At 42.6% G+C, this 19,278-nt stretch overlaps 1 protein-coding gene across 7 annotated transcripts in view; it reads left to right on the forward strand.

Annotated features, from left to right (window-relative positions):
• TBX15 (T-box transcription factor 15) overlaps window positions 1–19,278 on the forward strand; it is a 124,710-nt gene that overhangs the window by 95,459 nt on the left and 9,973 nt on the right. For all 7 annotated transcript variants that reach the window (XM_077842666.1, XM_077842661.1, XM_077842665.1 and 4 more), the window contains one exon: window positions 14,390–14,487. In XM_077842666.1, coding sequence (XP_077698792.1) covers window positions 14,390–14,487 — 98 coding nt within the window. The remainder of the gene's footprint in view (window positions 1–14,389; window positions 14,488–19,278) is intronic.

Here is a 19,278-nt window from a genome sequence, read left to right on the forward strand (position 1 = left end):
ACCCTTCCTATATAAAATCAGAATCTGTTATCCAGAGAGCTAGGGGAGAACTGAAATTCTCAGAGAGCACAGATCTATCTAAGGTTAGTCAGTCAAAAAAATTTCATTTTATATAAACTATACTGAAACCACAAATGTGACACGTGTGTGTTGTAAAGTGTGTAGGCTTTGCAGTTAACTATTTACGTTAGTGTTCAGACATTTTTCCCTTTTGGGGGCATTTCTTTACATCTGAATGACAGAGACTGTCTGGAGTTACTTTTGCTATTTTTTTTCTGCAAGAATTTTCAGATAAACTATCTAGTATCATATTTAGAATCACTTCATGAACTATATAGCACATTCTATTTGAATCCAGATTTATGCTAAAAATCCTCTGTAGTGACCATTTCCTTTACAAAATGATGTATGGAAGCACTTTTTAAAAAAAAAAGATTATCTATTTGAGAGGGTGAGAGAAAGTGAAGACAGGGAGAAGCAGAGGGAAAGGGAGAAGGAGAGAGAAACTTTAGCAGACTCTTCGCTGAGCTCAGAGCCCAATGCGGGGCTTGATCTTAGGACTTTGAGAGCATAACCTGAACTGAAACCAAAGGTCAGGTACTTAAGTGATTGCACCACCCAGGACCCCTGGAAGCACTGCTTTTTTTTTTTTTTAATTTATTTTTAAAATTCCAGTATAACTAGTGTACAATGTTATATTCGTTTCAGGTGTTGAATATAGTGATTCAGCAGTTCTATATATCACTCAGTGCTCATCGAGATAAATGTACTCTTAATCCCCTAAGGAAGCACTTCTTTATGAAGCTCTTAGGATACATTTAAAATACACTTAGATTGCTATAAAATTTTATTTACCTCAGAATTTCTTAAGGTTACATCTATTGAGTAAAGTAAAATTCACCTAAACTTCTAGTTTGAAGACGACAAAATTGAATAATGTGTCCTAGATCAAGCAACTGGTTAGTTGTGTGGCCACACTAGAACTCAGGCATGAGAACTCCAAGGCCAAATGCTTCCCTCTTCAGTGAAGACCTTTGTCTTTAAAATTCAGCCAGTGAGGGATGCGTACTTATTCTTTCCATTTGAGACAGTTCTCTCCTGCCAGTTATTTATATTCCATGTTCAGGACTTGCCTTTGAACTGTTTCCTGTTGCTTTCTTTTCAGGGCTCTGCATTTTAGGCTTTCTTTCTTTCTTTCTTTCTTTCTTTCTTTCTTTCTTTCTTTCTTTCTTTCTTTCTTTCTTTCTTTCTTTCTTTCTTCTTTCCTTTTTCCTTTTTTTTTTTTTTTGCATTCTAGGCTTATCAAGGACCTTGCTAGTAGTAATGGTGTGCTCAGTAGAAGACGGCCTTTCATAAAGAAGCCTCTAGGGTATTTAAAATCCATTAGCTTGGAGTCCATGGGTGGATTCCAGGGGTTTTGTGAATTCCCTGAAATTATAAGGAAAAATGTGTGTGGATGAGCAGGTGTGCATTTTTCTGGGGAAAGGTTTATAGTTTTCAACAGGTTTTTGAAACGTTCCATGTCCAAAAGTTAAGAATTTCTGTCCTAGACACAGTTAGGGTCAACCCTAGTGACTTTAGTTATTCAACTATTTTCTCTTTCTTTGCTTCTGTCTCCTCAGTGACATTGAGTATGTATTTTCTTCTTGGCACTCCAAAGATTGTTTTGATTATTTTCTTTGCTTTTTTCTTCCATTGGAGTCCTTGTTTTTCAGAGGCATGACCCAGAACAGAAAATTGAAAAAGATAGACTGTATTGACCAGTTTTGGAGCTATGCTCTGAGAACTGGAGCCACACTTTAATCTTGAGAATAAGACCATGTATCTTGAAGCATTTGACTCTGGTTGGGAAGTTGTGGTGACAACTTGGTTCAAGTCCTGGGGTCCTCCTGTCCCCTCACTGAGCTAGAAGGAACCTTGATATTTGTCCTGGGTCTGCTTTGGGGCTGGTGAATGTCGTCCTGCTCAGGACAGACAGTTTTTTGTTTGTCCTGCCTGGTGGGCTACTCTTCTTTGTAAGGACTCCAGGAAAGCAGAGGTATGGATCCTCACTAGCCCATTGCAATGCCTTATTTATTTATTTTTCTGGTATTGTGGTGATTTTTCATTATGATGCCCCATTAAAAGCTGTAGGCTACTTTAAGTAACATTAGTAATGATAGAAATTATCTGTGATTGAACACTTACACTGTTCTAGACCTTTTATTTAGTCTATTTTTTCTAATCTTTAAAATGACCCATATTTTACAAATGAAGAAACTGAGGCTCAGAGAGCCTAAGCAACTTCCCTAATATCATATAGCAAAGCTGGAGCACAGAGTAACTCTCAGGTCTGCCTGACCTCGAAGCCTGTGAACTTTGAGCTCTACCATGTTAACAGTTTAAACTTGACTTATCTTCAACAGATATGGAGACTAGAACTCTTCCTCTAAAAACCCATCATTTACTTAGAGATACTACTCAAGTACTCAGAACCTTCACTTTTCCAAATAAAACAACCTGTATGTTCTCCACCTATCTCTGTAGACTTCCCCATGGCTTTTCATCTGCCTGCTATACCCTCTATAAACAAGGGGTTCCCTAGCAGAGGGCAGGAAGTCAGGCTGACCTTCCCTAGCAGGTGAAACTGTGACATAATGACCCTGAAATCCCCTGTCTCACGATAGGGCAAAGATAAATAATTAAATACAGAAACTTTTTTCTCTTCCAGCACTCTAAGAAGCTAGATTAATATAGACCCATGGCAGGTACAAGTGCCCTTGTATTTTCTCTTTAAAAAGCTCAGAATTACCTGATAATCAGTCTTGAAATCTCACTAGCTGCCTGTAGGATCTGATGAGGGCAAGAATTATTAAGGTCATTTTGCAGATGGGAAAGAGTGATGGATGAGTGAGGATAGAAGGGATTATTTGTACATCTTCTGGGATCTGGTTGTTCTGTGCCAACACCAGAATCCAGTTCCTCACCTTCCAACCAGTGCCTCACTTATTGCCCCTCTGGTGCTAACAGAATTTTTATGAATCTATGATCTTCCCCATGAGTTTTAGACATCAAATGACTCATAGAGACAAGCATGGTTTGATGAGTTGCATATAAACGTACCCAAAACATACGGATTACATTTCCTTTAAAAACACATGGGCTTAAAAATTAGGAGGGGGGAAAGTGCTTGGCCAATGTTTTTTGGTTTTGCAGAACACAAAACATTTGTGGAATACTTTGGAGTTACGGAATTTGCCAAACCTCAAACCAAAACATGTTTAGGTTTGTTGATCTCAGTCTATCCCAGTGCACCATCCCAAGGCTCAGGAAGGGAGGGGCGTGGAGGGAAGATGGGAAGGACACAGCAGCTGCTGTGCTCCCTTCCAGTGCCTCTCCTGAGTCCCTCCTGCCCTGCTAGCCTCTCGCTGTGGTACCCTCTGAGTGCAGCTGGCCAGACAGCAGTGTCCTGGGCAGAGAAAAGAACCCCAGGGGTGGGGGTGGGGCGGGATGAAGATACTGATTTCCATTCCTTACATTTTCGGATAAAGAGATATCCATGGAGAACACTCCTGGCTTCTAGTCTTCTTGCTTTCTCCGTCCCCTCACTGGGCACCAGAGCGACCCATCTGCTTACTGAGTCTGGGAGAGGGAACTCCGGAGGACCTGTTTCCTGCAGACAGCATAAATCCTGGGCTCTTACCATCCTGTGGCCAGTCCAGCAGAGGAGGCCTGCCGTTCTGGGGAGCTGGCTTGTTTCAGGGGAGTTCTGGCCCACTTGTTCAGCCCCTACACCTCTGCCATAGTATCCAGACACCTTTATGAATTATAAAGCTGGTATTTCAGTCTCTGCTGCTTCGGGGTCCTAGGTCTTTCTCAGATTTTATTCTGAGTTCAAATGGGGACAAGAAGTGGCATTCTTAGGGCCTTTCAGAACCCCAGCAGAAGTCCCAGTGACTCCACAGTGTCAGTCCTGTGGTGTCACCATCACCAGAGCTTGTCACAATCCTCCCTGCTTCTTTGGGAAGTGCCATTCACAGGCTTCAGTGTGAAAATGTCACCACTCTTCAGACTGTACTTACCAAGCTATTACTTTGTCTTCTCATGTAATTGTGTCCCCTCCTTAGGAATCTCCCCCAGAAGAGCGTGTGTGCATGAGTGTATGTTCGTGTTGAGAGGAAGAGTAGCAGACAGCTGGTTCTTTTGGATGGAGACACTGACAGATCTTGCTTCCAGGCATTGTCTCTGCAGTGGAAGAGCAGTTGTGTTTACTTCTAAATTGTTCCTAGATTTCTCAGAAATTATGTGGCCCAGATCTGGTTTTGGGTAGGTTGGAGGGGATCCATGCATGTTTGCTTTCAATCAGGCCTAGACTCAGAGCACAATATCCAGCATTACCTCTGGAAGATTTCTCCTTCCAGGAGGAGGCAGTAGCACCTCTTATTCCTAGGGAAAACAGATTCCCCTCAGTGTGATGAATTGGTGTCCTGTGGTCTGTGTTCCTGGGCTCTGCCTAATGCTAGAATGTAAGTTCCTTGAACACTGGGACTGTACCTTTTTCAGGATTCTAGTTTTAGATTCTTTCCTACAGTGCCAGGTACACAGAGTAAAATAATTATTCACTTAGTTGCAAAATAGCAAACAGAGTTGATGAGTGGCAAAGAAATTAAAAACCAGGACCTCTGGAGAGAGAAAACCTTACCCCAACCAATAGTGAATCAGGTGTAGCAACAGTAGGGAGCTAGTTTTAGATACCAACTAAGAAGGGAAGAAAGAGTGAATCTATATACATAGGCTTAGTTCGAAGACAAAGGGCAATATTGATTCAAACCTGGTGTGGACTGATACTGTAGACATGGATTTAGCGGGGCAGCCCCTGTGGCGCAGCGGTTTAGCGCCTCCTGCAGCCCAAGGTGTGATCCTGGAGACCTGGGATCGAGTCCCATGGTCCCAGGCTCCCTGCATGGAGCTCGCTTCTCCCTCTGCCTGTGTCTCTGCCTGTGTCTCTGCCCGTGTCTCTCTCTCTCTCTCTCTCTCTGTCTCTCATGAATAAATAAATAAAATCTTAAAAAAAAAAGACATGGATTTAGCCTATTCCCATATTAAACATGCACACCCTTCAGGCCATCAGAGCTGTCTCTGCACAGTGGGGACACATTTATGCTAGCTGGAGAAGAGGAAGACAGCCAGCAAGTTTCAGAGTCCATGAGCATCAGGAAAGAAGGGGTCCCAGAGGCTGAGCCAAGCAGAATGAGGTTTAGTTGAGCAAGGTTGCTCAGGGGCATCCAGGTGGCTCAGTTGGTGAAGCATCTGCCTTTGGCTCAGATCGTGATCCCAGGATCACGATGTGGGGATTGAGCCCCACATCGGGCTCCCTGCTCAGTGGGGATTCTGCTCCTCCCTCTGTGCTCCCCCTCTCTCAAATAAATAAGTGAAATCTTAAAAAGAGAGAGAAAAGTTGCTCAGTGGTGAGCAGAGAGGTAAAATTACATCTTTATGGGGGGCCACCCCAGTGGGCAGCACATTCCAAAGAGAAGACAAAAGTCATGGACTGAAGAGAAGCAAGAGTGTTTACATTGAGTCCCATGATCAATAAGCAGCCTTGGGAGGCACCTCTGTCCACATACCTGGTGAACCCACTGTGCTCAGCTAGAGGGAGCATCACAACTGCAAAGACCTTGTAGTTTAAAGGCATAGCTGGAGGAGCAGAAGGAAAAAGGACTCTGTGAGTCCCCAGTCCACATCTGATGTGAGAGCCTTGTCTCTGCTGAGAATGGCTGCCAAGATTTTACAGAAAGCCCAAGTAAGCTTAGGAAATTTTATATAATTCCCAGGGACTTCCTCCAAAGCAAACATGTACATAAAAAGGAGAGGATTAAAATTATGATCTGTCTGGAGAGTAAAGGTTCTATGAACTTGTTTTAAAAAGTGCCACGGAATATACGACTCTGGGTTTCATTGCATCTAAGGCAACTGCAGGGGGGACTGTCCCATGTGACATGGGTTCCGTTCCTCTGGATACTCCTAGCCATCATGGTGCCCCAGGAGCCATCGCTGTTGGTGCCACAATAGGTCCCAGGTTGGGTGGGCCTTCTGCAGTGCAGGGAACTGGTGCAGCTCTTTAAAAGGGTATCTTTTTCTCTAGGGAGGCCACCCTTGGAGGCTTAACCATGACACTTAAATTCCACAATTTAGGAAGTGACAGAAAGGAACTGGGGACAGGCCCTGTATCGTGGGGTGGTTGGTTCATATGGGTAACTAGCTTTGATAGGTTGCCCCTCACTGAAAAAGCAAGAGGGCCTGCAGGATGAGGTGTATGAGGCAGTGTGAGCCTGAGCTAATTCTCACCCAGCACTGCTGTCTTCTGGGAATGTGGCTGCCAGTCCTGCTTGGTACCCAGCGTCCCTTTACATAATGTGTCAGGGGAGAGTGATCTAAAAATGGAGCCATTAACTGCATTATGGGAATAGATATATTTGCTTGCTGGAGGAGGATGCTTAATGAGGCTAGTCCTTAACCCAAAGGAAGGAATCTCCATGGATGGGGAGAAAAATATTTGGGAGTAAAGGATTTTCCTGTTGACCCATTCTTAAACAGCTGTTGCCTCAAGGCCACGTTCATAGAGTGAAGACCCATCTCCTCGGGCACAGACAGGAAGACCTGTCAAGGCCCAGCTCCTTCTCTCAAAACCCAGTATGAAATTGGAGTGCCTCCGGTTAATGGAAATGAGAAGGAAAAAAGAAAGGAAGAGTCAGCTAGACACCAGCCCCAGGCCCAGGTCATCTGTGCTTAGATCTGAAAGAAGCCATTTTTCTTTGTGAGTTGGGGAAGAAGTGTGCAGGATGGGTCTCAAAGTCTGTCAGAAGGGTTCTCTGTTTTAACCAAGTGTCTCAACTCTCGTCCACACTTTTACCAACCTATTAAGCTGAATCTATGAAATTATTATATTTGTGGGCCAGAGAGGTAAAATACCGGTAATTTCATACAGTTCAACCTTGCATATTTATTTCTAGGTATTCAGATCCTAGGAATACAGTAAAAATAGTAATAATCATTTCACAGAGTATCTGCAGTCCCTTTTTATCTCTGACCTGATTGGTATTGTTAGAGTGTTTCTCATTTTATAGATGGTAAAACTGAGTAGAGTGAGGTACTAGCTTTCAGAATTTTCAAATCCAGCCTGTGGCAGCATCCAGAGGGTGTTGTCCCTCAACTCTGTGAGGCATAACTTGCCAGCGAGCAGACAGGGCTGCCCGTGTCCCTGTCCCGGTCCCTGTTGCTCCTGAAGGGCTCATGTAGCAAGTGGAGAGGCAGTGAGCTGACCACTTGCCTTCTTTCAACCAGCACGACTTCCAAGGATCTCCCTCACTTTCAATTTCTGTATTTGTTTGTCCTCCCTGGAGCCATTGACTGTATTTTTCCAGCCAATCTCATCCTGCTCATTCCTGGCAATCTTACTAGCCCCTGTGGATTTTACAGACTCTTTTGTTATCCCTGGCACGGGTGCCATTTTAGCAGATCGAAAGTAAGTCATCAGTGCTGGGCTCCCTCTCAGGAACTGTTGCATCTACAGTTCAAGGTAGCTGGCTCCGTACTAGGCCCTGGTGGCAGCCTCCTGCCAGATTCCCCCTCTTCTTCCACACCCTGGCTGTTTATCATGTCCCCTAGCTTGTCTTCCAGCCAGTATTTGACATTTTTCTCTGCCTTGTTATTTGTTCTCCCTCCTGTCATGAACCTTTTCCACCATTGTCCTCTTGGCCATGTGGGTTTGCCAGGGAAAGTTGGCAGTTGTTTTATTATCTATGGCTCTAGCCCAGGGATGGTGTCATCTAACAGAGTGACGTCTTTTTAATGGCTAACATATTGGAGTCTGAAATATCTGCAAGATAATGAAGCCTACAGAGGCTTGAGGGACACGTTTTTGGTTCTTTGAAGAGATAATGAGAAATGGGATTAGGTAACATGCAGGTCCTTCCACGTTCAGTCCAGAGCCAGAGGGCTGACACAGGTTGGAATACCAGTGAAGTGAGAATGTTTTCTCTAGTTACAAGTCACAACCTGAGCAGACGGTGGTGGTGTTTCTTTGTAGACCAGTGGTCCACAAGCTTTCATTCTTTTTTTTTCCCTTGCTTTGATATATTTTGTCTTTAATCAATCTATCTGCATTTGTTAAGTAACAATTAGGAGGGAGTACTGTTATCTCCGTTTTATAGGTCAGGAGCCTTAGGCATGAGAAGGTGATATGACCCGGCTGAGATGGCACCAGTAAGCAGCAGGGTTGCCACGTGAATCCAGGCAGACCAGCTCCAGAGCTCTTCCTCCTCCTCCTCCTCCTCTTCCTCCTCCTCCTCCTCTTCCTCCTCCTCCTCCTCCTCCTCCTCCTCCTACTCTTCTTCTTCTTTTCTTTCTTCTTTCTTCTTTCTCCTTCTCCTTCTCCTCCTCCTCCTCCTTCTTTTTTAAAAAGATTTTATTTATTTATTCATGAGAGACACACACAGAGAGAGGCAGAGACATAGGCAGAGGGAGAAGCAGGCTCCCTGCGGGGACCCCGATGTGGAACTCGACCCAGGACCCTGGGATCACGCCCTGAGCCAAAGGCCAATGCTCAACCGCTGAGCCACCCAGGAGTCCCAGCTTTTTCTCTTCTTAACCATTCTGCCCCACGTGCAGTTTTGTGTTACTGAGTTAAAGTCAGACCATTCCAGTCACTAAAAAAACTTCATTTTTAGTTAGGGTTGTGTTGTGTCATCAGGGATTTTTATCACACTTCTTGAGGCAATGAAAACTCCTTAGGGACTGCCATAGCTGCCTGTTCAGACTCCATGTGGGGACAGGGGTCTCAAGTTGGGGATCACTGGGCAACGAGTGATTTTGACTCAGCTCCCAGAATCTGTCCACTGGATACCTGTGCTTCCAAACCACCATAAGGCACATCAGTGACAGCCAGTTCATCATGTAGATAGGCTTATTGTACCATCTAAAGCCAAGTTTTGATTGATGGCTTTTTTTTCCTGCCAATCTACAGACCTCTGCTGAGAGGTCTTTTAGAATATTCCTGGACAACAAATCTTTAGGAGCCAACTCCAGATCCAGGGAAGGAGAAGGATGTGTGGAAGGTTTGACCTCACCTCAGTGGGTAAAGGACAGTCTAAGGAAGAGGATTAGAAAGTTGAGATACAGTAATTAGATCTGAAAGAACAGTATATTCTAGTTCTGTGTCTTTTCAAATGCTGGAACGGGAGGAGAAAGGAAAGAAGATCAGAGGTGCAGTACCGCCCCTGGGATAAAATCCAAGCCCCTAACATGGAGTGAGTATCCCTGGTATCCACCCCATCATCTCATCTTGCAACTGGAGCTCCAGCCACACTCAACCGTTTTCAGTTTCCAGAACATTCCTTCTCTTCCATACCTCCAAGGTTTTGTACATACTGTGAACTCTCCTGGGAAAGTTCTTTCTGTCTCTTTTTTGTGTGGAAAACTGCCGAGAATCCTTTAATATTCAGCTGAAATGACTGGTCTTTTTAAGGAGTGTTCCTTGAATTTTCCAGGTGTATGAAGTACTTCTTGCTCCATTGACCTCTTCTATGTATCTTCAATGTAACATTCATCTCACTGTTCAGAAATTAGTCTTTTACATGCCGTTCTCTTTTTGTTGAACAAGACACTCTTAAATTAGGGTAAAGATCCTATGTCCTTGTTTGTCTCTATATCTCCTGAACTGAGCATATTTACTGGTTGGAAAACTTCTTTATGATTTCAAAACCCCATCTCTGTAGCGCTTGACTGTCTTCTGTTGACAGATGACCAATGACCTTATCAACCCCTTGAGTGTGTTCCCTTTGTTGCCAGAATCACCAGCCAATAGTCTGGGGAAGGGTTAAAAGTCAGAACTACAGAGAAAATAAATGGAAAAAACATAAAAAGCAACCCTCTATCTCAACACAAATAAATCACAGAAAGTATGCAGCAGTGCGCTACCTAATAGGTTCATGAATGTAATCATCGTTGTTATCACATATTTGCTGAACTTCAAAGGTGGTAGTCCCACTTTTTTTTTTTTTTATGAGAAAGTTCAGAAGAAAAAATTCTTTACAGTCTGGCTGTTTTTCCAAAGCAGTTGGTCTTGAGGCATCATCAATTTGCAAAAGAGATCCTTGGCTTGCTTCCTTTCCTTCCTTTTCTCCCTCCTCTTCAGCACATTCTGTTGGTTTGGCCACTGAGCAGACTGAAAAGTCTAAAGGGAAGAGGCCTAGAAATCAGAGAGGTGATTCCAGCCAAAGGACTGTTGAACATAGAGGGATTGGATATGGCCTCAGCTGTCATTGGAGAAAACAGGGAAAAGTAAGCAAGAGGGAGGCACTTGTCAATATGATCATTTCTGATTGTAAACCTCAGACATCAGGTCTCTGGTGTGTAACAGACCTGAGAGGCCCACCATGTGGAACATGTTAACGATGTGAGGTTACCTAAGACTGCTCTTTTATCTGTTAGACAATGAATTCACTTTAAAAACCTTAAGATAGGGATGCCTGTGTGGCTCAGTGGTTGAGTGTCTGCCTTCAGCTTGGGGTATGATCCTGGAGTCCCGGGATCAAGTCCCACATCGGGCTCCTTGCAGGGAGCCTGCTTCTCCCTCTGCCTATCTCTCTGCCTCTCTCTCTGTGTCTCTCATGAATAAATAAATAAATAAAATCTTTAAAAAAAAACCCTTAAGATAAAATTTTCCAAAACTAGGGTAGGATGATGATGAATAAGTAAGCAATATATTGTTCATGATAGGCTTTGAGTAGATGTCCAAGTGGCCAAAGATGTTAATGGGTAGTTGGCAAAGACTCGTATAAGAGAATATGAGGGTAGAAATGACTGGCCCAGGAAAGGGGACTCAGACTGCTTGCTACAGGTCAGAAATTCTGTGACCGGAAAAGATGAAACCAAAGGGAAACTGAAACTCCTCTGAGACCTGAGTCAAGAAAGGCACCAGAAGCTATAGAAACAATTCCCAAGTCTCCAGAACTAAAGGATTCCTTTTGTCTTCGGAATCTTGATTTTACATTAGGTTGCTTTTCTAAATTTTAGGCTGGCTAAAATTCATGAAATCATGGCACAGTAATAAAACATAGGGTGAAAACTTACTCCTTTATTTATAAATTCAATGCATGCAAATTGAGATCTTACCATGCAACAGGCATCATCCTAAGCACTGGGACATTGAGGAACATGGAATCCAAAGTAGACATGCTGGTGGTGGAAAGAGGTGGATTATCTAATACTTATCTTACCATGGCATGTCACCAAATCCTGATATCTAGGACTAGTACTTTCTAACAATTAGATCTATCCAATGAGGCCTACTGGAGTTTGAGGACAAATAAGATGTGGCAGATAGTAAACAAATAGGATTAATTTTTCTAAAAAGAGATATACTTTGAATATATAAGTAGGTTCAGGAAGTGTCTGGGATAAATCCAAGAGAGGTAGATCCACAGCAAAGTGTGGTGAGAAACGTGTGGTCTTAGTCATTATTTTTCAATAGTTGGGACCCCTCCTCCATAACTCCACCACCAAAATGAATGTTGTGACAGATCCCTGGACTGTAGCTGTGTCCACATGTGCCATCTGGTAAATTGCATTCTTTTTTTTTTTCAAAGGTTTTATTTATTTGATAGAGGGAGAGAGAGAGAGCACAAGTAAGGGGAGTGGTAGGCAGAGGAAGAGGGAGAAACCGGCTTCCCAATGAGCAGGGAACCTGATGCAGGGCTTGATTGCAGGACCCTAGGATCATGATCTGAGCTGAAGGCAGCTTCTTAATTAACTGAGCCACCCAGGCACCCCTGTATTTACATTCTTAGCAGTTAAGGAAAGTCTTCCTGGTGAGGATGTGGAAAGTGTGTGTCACTGTCACCATTTACTCATTGCTAATGGAAACAGAGGGTAAAAGTTTCATCAGAGATTTCAGCCCAAGGTCAGAAAGAACTTTCTAACATCTGTTAGAAAACTGAATGTTTTCCTTGGGAAATACCCCAACAGAGGCTGGGTAGCCATCCAAGGTTAGAGGTAGAAGTAGGTAGAAGTAGCTGATACCCAACAACTTTCCCAATTTTTAAATCTGTGATTCTATAACTCAGTCTTTCTGTTGGATTTTAGATTTGGACATATGAGTAAGTGGCTACTATCCTACACAGAATTGACAGCTTACATAAAATTATACCTAGGGTGTCTGAGTGGCTCAGTTGGTTAAGCATCTGCATTTGGCTCAGGTCATGATCCCAGGGTCCCGGGATCAAGCCTGCTTAGCAAGGAGCCTGCTTCTTCCTCTCCTTCTGCCTGTAGCTCCCCCTGCTTGTGCTCTCTCTCTGTCAAATAAATAAATAAAATCTTTAAAAAATTATTAATACCTTTGCCGCAGTCTTTTTTGCCTGTTATGAAAACAAAATCAAAGCTTTTTCTACTTCTTGAATAAACAGAATATGGGCAATGTATCAGTGTGTAACTGTTACTTCAATCTTTTGCCACCTTCTTGTGAAATGAGAAGGGACTGTTCTTTGTCCTTGAGCTAATATTTTGTCCCTCATTGGTACATGTTCCTGGGAAGAATGGAATAGGAGGTGAACAACAAAGCCCTTGCCATTTGCAGTGAGCCTCCCATACCATTAAAGGGAATCCTAAGATGTTCTGGTGGGCAGCCAACATTCCAAAACAAGGCAGTGAGATCCATGTCTGGCCTATCTCTTTCTTATATTCTTCAAAGCTCAGCATGGCTTTATCTGCCTATCCCCTTATTATTCTGAACTCCCTAATTGCCTGGACACTTTCTCTCTACAAATAGTTGCATGTACTGTATTCGGCATTAATGTAGTTGACTATGTGGACATGTCTTCTATTCCTACTTTTAACAGATTAACAGCTAATAAACACCATGCAACACCCTCTCTTCTCAACCTCTTCTAAAAATACAGAGTTTGATTTGCCAACATTGGTGTATTTAAAGCCTCCAAGATTCCAGGGAAGACTTTAGAAAGTTAACTGCAAGTAAAGTCTGTTAAGAGAGGAAATTTTCCAACACAAAGAGCCAATCAGTGTATCAGTAGCTTATCTGAGAAGAACCTCAGGGGTTCTTATAGTTGTTCATAGGAAAGAATATTTGTTCTCACTTGGAATAAAACTTCTCACTTTATTCTTGGTCTGCAGGACTGAAGAGAACTTTGGAAATGTATTGTCTAGGGAGAAGGACAGGCAGCATAAATTTCATCTAAAGAGGGAACGCTTATCTTTTGCAGGATGGGACACCATGTTACCTTCTAGTAAATTGGCAATGAAGGGACAATGACACCCACTCTTCTCTGCCCTCCTTGTCCTACGGTCTCCATAGGCCCTTTACTTCCACTCCCTCCAGTTAGTGAAGGCAAGTGAAGCAGTTAGTTTTAAAGAAAAGTCCATAATCAGAGGCTGTGTTCAAAGCTTTAAACAAAGCCCCCAACTAATGCTCTGTTTTGAGGATATGGAATATCCACAAGAATATGACCTCTGAGATAACTTGGAGAGTTATGTTGAAATGATATCCATTAGTACCTCATACATATGCTAGAGAGAGAACTTATTCAAGGGTAAATCAGGCAGTATGTACATATTTTAATTAATAGAATCTCCAGTATCGATGAAACAGAGGCCTTAGTGAATTTGTAAAATACTGGATGTTTTCTGAGGTCTGACAGTCTCAGGTATGTGACCCTCAAAGGCCAGCTTGATTATCAGATTATAAAATACAGATAAATATTTATGGAAATGTGTTGGCCTTTTTGCCTGAGGTATAATTTCTGGGCCAAGCCCTTTTCTTTACCTTCAGGTGGTTATTTTTTGTCGCAACAGAAACTCAGGCATATTTGCTTGCTCACCTCTTCTTTTATTTTATTTCTGTTGATTTAAGACAACTGTAAAGCCACAGCAATTTCACAGTTTCATGGACTCCTCATACCCATTGCTGGAGTTGACTCTGTTGCAAGCTGTGTCTATGTGCTGTGGTAATAATGATATTGTACTGAGCTTGAGAAGCAGTCAGTGCTACTCTTGGCTCAATTCCATTCATGATATTAGTGACTCTGACTTTTAACAATTAATATTGGCTTTTTTTTTTCATGCAGTCTGGAACCTTCTTGGAAGAAGGCTTAGAGTTAAATTTCATCATAGTTGTGACTTTCTGGCAAATAATCTGAACTGCGTTCATTTCTTCTTCCTTATGCATATCGGTGTCATCGGTACCTTGTGCTCTTCTAGACTGGTTTACCCGGTGGTGATGTCTGTCAGTGCCTACATATATACCACTTGTCAGACAAATCACCACAGGATCTTTAAAAAAGTCAATGTGTTTCTTGGCAGTATTTACAACCTCCTCTGTTGGCTTTTCTCTCTGCAGAACTGGCCTGGAAGCCATTATGGAGACTTATGCATTCTGGAGACCCCCTGTGCGCACACTCACCTTTGAGGATTTCACCACCATGCAAAAGCAGCAAGGTAGAGTCCTGGGGTCACACCAATTCTTCTAGAATGAAGAGTACCCGGTAGCTCTGTTAATAACCAAAGCATCACCACTTGTGCGAACAGACCTGCCCCAGAGGCAGTACTCTCTCCCCCTTCCGAAAAGCAAGGTTATGTTCATGATTATGATGGCAGTGAATTTTTTATTTCTTTGCCTAAGCAAAGCCCTTGGTATTTTTTTTTTTTTTTTTTTTTTTGCTGAGACATGCAGAGAATTTTTATTTATCACGTATGTTAATTCTTATATTTACTTGCAGAACAGAGTCACAGAAGTGCAGGCAAGGTATTAGTAGGGTGCAAGGGTCTAGTACACAGTAGGTGGTTCAGTTAAGGGCTTGTCAGGTAGTTCTCAAACGCCAACTTTTGGTACAGTAAACGGTCACTTTTACGTAGATGCCTTTGGATTGCTGTTACACTAAGTTTTTGCCAATGAAGGATTTCATGTCATGTATTTCTTTTGTGGGGTTTTTGTAAATTGTTTTTTTTTTTTTTTTGAAATTTTTTTGGTTTTCGGTTATCTTTAGAGGTTAGGATGGTAGGGCCCCATCCCCCGCCCCTCCACAACAGAATACTATTCTTATTAGAAGTTCCTAAGACCAGGCAATTCCAGCATGCAAAGTGTGATAGGACATAGCCAGGAAGATGAGAAACTGTAGCCATCATCTAGGGATAATATATTCCACCGCTGTTGCTCCTCGCAGCTTGCGGGTCCTCTTCGAAGCCCTCTCCATTAAACTCATTAACATGCAGGATCCTCATCTGCTTCACAATGGTGCTTTTACCAGATTCTCCAGCACTTCATTGATACCTCATGGCAAAAACCTTATTCTGGTTATATAGAGGAGAGAAAAACCTCAGTCCAAACAATGGAAGTAGATTGCTCAGGCCCTACAGTGAGGAGGGGACTTCTGGGAGCCCATCTGAAGCTTGCAACTTGCTCCCTCAACACTTGTCTCAAGCTGATGGGCTGGGTGAACTTCTTCCTTGCACTGCTTTGTGCTTTTCTTCCCGTTTCTCCTTCTCTGGCAGCTCAGGTGGGGAAGCCTGTAGCCTTAGCACAGAAGGCTTGTGGGCTGACCTCACTTCTCTTCCTCAGTCTGTGCTCTTCCCATGGCAGCACCCTTTTAGCTCAGGAAGCTTCCCAGAGTGTCAGACACTTTTTGAGTCTCTTTATGCAACCTCCTCCCACCCCGAAGTGACACTTACATATAGAGCTTATTCTGTTCTGTCACACGGCTGCCATTAACAGAACCCTAAGTTTTCAAATTGTGGCTCTGCTGTATGGGAAACCCTTCTAGGACTTGATAACATGTGACATTACGTTGCCTTCCCAGAGGAGCTTCCAGGAGTCTGCAAACTAAATTAGGTTCTGTAACCTAAATTACTGAAGTCTCTCGGGTTTTAAAATGAAGAAAAGGTGATTAAAAGTATAGGCTCTGGGATCAGACCACTTGGCTTAAGCTCTCTTTTTTTTTTTTTTTTTTTTTTAGGATTTTATCTATTTATTCATGAGAGACACAGAAAGAGAGGCAGAGACATTGGCAGAGGGAGAAGCAGGCTCCCTACAGGGAGCCCGATGCGGGGCTTGATCTCAGGACCCTGGGATCATGCCCTGAGCGAAAGGCAGATGCTCAACCACTGAGCCACCCAGGCACCCCTTGGCTTAGGCTCTTATCACTGCTCCTTCCTAGCTTTGTGACTTTGGCCAAGTCCCCCATCCTTTCTGACACTTCGTTTTCTCATCTGCAAAATGGAAGATTGTAATAGAATTCTTGTGAGGATTAAATGAATGCATTTAAAAATGGAGTAAGTGCTCAGCAATTGTGGTGGTGATCATCATCATATCACCACCATGACCACTATGACCACATCATCTGTACCACTGCCCCCCCCCCCGCCCCCTCCATGGCCCTGGACGTGGATACCTGAGGAAGATGCATCAGCAACAAGAGATACTGCTTTTCTGATGATTAGCTATTTAAAACAGGATTAGACCATCTTCACAAGGATCTGGGGAGGCAGAAATTACATCTAGTGTTTGTTTGTTTTTTTAATAAATAGAGGAGAAAGGGAAGCACTCTGCATGAAGCAACTTTCTTCTCATAATTCTGTGAGAGAAGCAGGGTCAGTTCATATTCAGAGTGTTGATCTCGCTCTAAGGCCCTTGTGGCCCTAGAGAGGCAGAGGTTTTATGACAATTTGGAGATCTGAGCCTTCAACTTGATTCTCTCTATAACCTTGGGGAAGTTACTTCTAGTGAGTCTGTTCTCTCACCTACCAAAGAGGGGTAAATTTTGTGTGAGGTCATTTTCATGCAAAGACACTTACTTGATTCTGTTTATTTCTGAGGTGGCTTCTTGCTTCTCTGTCCTTGCTTTACTGGTTGACCTCCCAAACTCTATCTAAGCAGGAGTTCGTATCGTGGAGGCTGGCATGAGAATATTGGTGGGGATATTGCCAGTTGCCAAGAACAGGCACTGGTGGTAACACTGTGTTTACTGCTGTCTTCTCAAGAACTGTCACAGGGCCTTGCACCCAGGTACTTCTTAATGTACCTAATGAAATGAAGTTACTTGGTGGCACTGTGGCTCAGGTAGGCAGGGTCGCTGAAACACGTGTCTGGAGCACAACCACCTAATATGTGTGTGGATATGGATGTGGAGTGATGATTGTTTGGAGTTGACAATCTACATTTCACTGGCATGTGGGGCGGTTGAGCAGAAGCAGGCACGGAGTACTTAGGTGTGTAGCATGGCAGGTTTCACAGGGCTTCTACTGAAAATTTGTCCATATGATAAATTTAGTGTTGACCCTTGGAAAACAGTGGTTTAAGAGAAACTGAACTTTCTTTCTTTTTTAAAATTTCTTATTTCTTTTATTTTGGATTGCTTATTTTATTTTTTGTATATTTTTTATTGGAGTTCAATTTGCCAACATATAAGCATAACACCCAGTGCTCATCCCATCAAGTGTCCCCCTCAGTGCCCATCACCCAGTCACCCCACCCCCCTGCCCACCTCCCTTTCCACCACCCCTTGTTCGTTTCCCAGAGTTAGGAGTCTCTCAGGTTCTGTCACCCTCTCTGATATTTCCCACTCATTTTCTCTCCTTTCCCTTTATTCCCTTTCACTATTTCTTTACATTTTATATTCCCCCAAATGAATGAGACCATATAATGTTTGTCCTTCTTCAATTGACTTACTTCACTCAGCATAGTACCCCCTAGTTCCATCCACATTGAAGCAAATGGTGGGTATTTGTCGCTTCTAAAGGCTGAGTAATATTCCATTGTATATATAGACCACATCTTCTTTATCCATTCATCTTTCGATGGACACCAAGGCTACTTCCACAGTTTGGCTATTGTGGACACTGCTGCTAGAAACATTGGGGTGCAGGTGTCCCGGTGTTTCACTGCATCTGTATCTTTGGGGTAAATCCCCAGCAGTGCAATTTCTGGGTCATAGAGTAATTTTATTTTTAACTTTTTGAAGAATGTTTATTTTTAATTTTCTTAAAGATTTTGCTTATTTATTTGAGAAAGAAAGAGAAAACGCATGAGCAAGGGAGAGGCAGAGGAAGAGGGAGAAGCAAACTCCCTGCTGAAAGGAGAGCTCAATGTGAGGCTGAATCCCAGGATCCTGGGATCATGACCTGAGCTGAAGGCAGATGCCTAACTGACTGAGCCACCCAGGCACCCCTATTTTTTAAAAAAAATAATTTAAATTTTAGTGAACATACAATGCAATATTGATTTTTGGAGTAGAATTCAGTGATTCACCAATTACATAAACACCAGTGCTCATCACAAATGCCCTCCTGAATACCCATCACTCATCTAGCCCTTCCCTTCACCCATCTCCCTTCATCAACCCTCAGTTTATTTTCTATTGTTAAGAGTCTCTTATGGTTTGTTTCCCTCTTTTTTTTCTTTTCCTCCTTCCCATATGTCCATCTATTTTCTTTCTTAAGTTCCACATATGAGTGAGATCATATGGTATTTGTCTTTCTCTGACTTTTTTCACTTAGCATTATACTCTCTAGCTCCATCCATGTTGTTGCAAATGACAAGATTTCATTCTTCTTGATGGCTGAATAATATTCCATTGTATATATATCACATGTTCTTTATTCATTCATCAGTTGATGAACATTTGGGCTCTTTCCACAGTTTGGCTATTTTTGATAATGCTTCTGTAAACATTGGGGTGCATCTACTCCTTCAAATTTGTATTTTTGTATCCTTCGGGTAAATACCTAGTGGTACAATTACTGGATCACAGGGTAATTCTATTTTTAACTTTTTGAGGAACCTCCAAACTGTTCTTCAGAGTGGCTGCACCAGTTTGCATTCCCACCAACAGTGTAAGAGGGTTCCCCTTTCTCTGCATCCTCGCCAACACTTGTTTCTTGTGTTGTTGATTTCAGCCATTCTGACAAGTGTGAGGAGATAGGTCATTGTGGTTTTGATTTGTATTTCCCTGGTGATGAGTGATGATGAGCATCTTGCCATGTGTCTGTTAGTCATCTGAATGTCTTCTTTGGAAAAAGTGTCTATTCGTGTCTTCTACCCTTTTCTAAATTGGATTATTTATTTTTTGTGTGTTGAGTTTGATACGTTCTTTATAGATTTTGGTTACTAACCCTTTATCAGATATGTCACTTGCAAATATCTCCCATTCCATTGGCTGCCTTTTAGTTTTGCTGGTTGGAGAAACTGAATTTTTAAAGCAAAATGTCACACTTATTTAGTGACTCCATTTTTTA

This window comes from Canis aureus, chromosome 12, assembly GCF_053574225.1.
Source record: "Canis aureus isolate CA01 chromosome 12, VMU_Caureus_v.1.0, whole genome shotgun sequence".
In the NCBI taxonomy this organism is placed as follows: Eukaryota; Metazoa; Chordata; class Mammalia; order Carnivora; family Canidae; genus Canis; species Canis aureus.